Below are 776 nucleotides of genomic sequence, written 5' to 3' on the forward strand. Positions count from 1 at the left end.
ATATGAGCAGCAGCAGCAGCATTAGCAGCAGCAGCAGCAGGAGGCCGCGCGGCAGCAGCAGCAACGGCAGCATATCAAGCCCTATCGACTCTCTTAGTGCTCTTCAGAGACTCAAATTCATGCAGGCCCTCACCCGCCTCTCCTTCTTTCCTCTCCCAGTTATCCAGGTATCTTGGGGGTTTAGGGTTTAGGGTTTACAGTTTAGGGTTTAGGGTTTGGAGTATAGTGTTTAGGGTTTAGGGTTTCGACGGCCTGGAATCATCAGGATGCAGCCATAGCCCCACATGCGCCAACAGCAGCAGCAGCAACAGCAACAACAGCAGCAGCAGCAGCAAAGAAAGTAACAGCAGCAGCAGCAGCATGCTTTCGTCTGCCAGTAGCATGAGTTGTTTAGTTGTGTGTGTGGTTTTCTTTTTCTTTTTCTTTAGATATGGTGCAGCAGCGTAGAAGGGGAGATGAATTTGCTGCGGAGTGTGAGGGACGCGATGACCTGCATCTTTCCTCTGTCTCTTGCGGTGTACATACACCCCGTTTTGTTTTCTCGTGCTTTTAGATTTGTAGAGAGCAGATACAGCAGAGACAAACCAAGAAATGGACTGCTAGCATCTGACAGGTACCTGCGCTGCTGCTGCTGCTGCTGCTACTGCTGCTGCTGCTTCTGCTGCTGTTGTTTCTGCCGCTACTGTTTGTGCTGATGTTGCTGTTGCTTGCGTTATTGTTGCAGTCAGCGTTCACTGGGCTGAGGTGTATATGCAGGTGTATATTTTCCTATGTGA

The 776-nt window shown here is 50.1% G+C and overlaps 1 protein-coding gene across 1 annotated transcript in view; it reads left to right on the plus strand.

Annotated features, from left to right (window-relative positions):
* The window catches only part of EMH_0051060 (uncharacterized protein), a gene marked incomplete at both ends in the record, with an annotated part of 7,810 nt that extends 7,067 nt beyond the window's left edge, over positions 1–743 (plus strand). The window contains 3 exons of the mRNA XM_013496714.1: positions 1–167; positions 429–613; positions 725–743. Coding sequence (XP_013352168.1) covers positions 1–167; positions 429–613; positions 725–743 — 371 coding nt within the window. The remainder of the gene's footprint in view (positions 168–428; positions 614–724) is intronic.
* Positions 744–776: the final 33 nt, after the last annotated feature.

This window comes from Eimeria mitis, genomic scaffold (genome assembly GCF_000499745.2).
Source record: "Eimeria mitis Houghton genomic scaffold, Emh_scaff2254, whole genome shotgun sequence".
Taxonomy (NCBI): Eukaryota; Apicomplexa; class Conoidasida; order Eucoccidiorida; family Eimeriidae; genus Eimeria; species Eimeria mitis.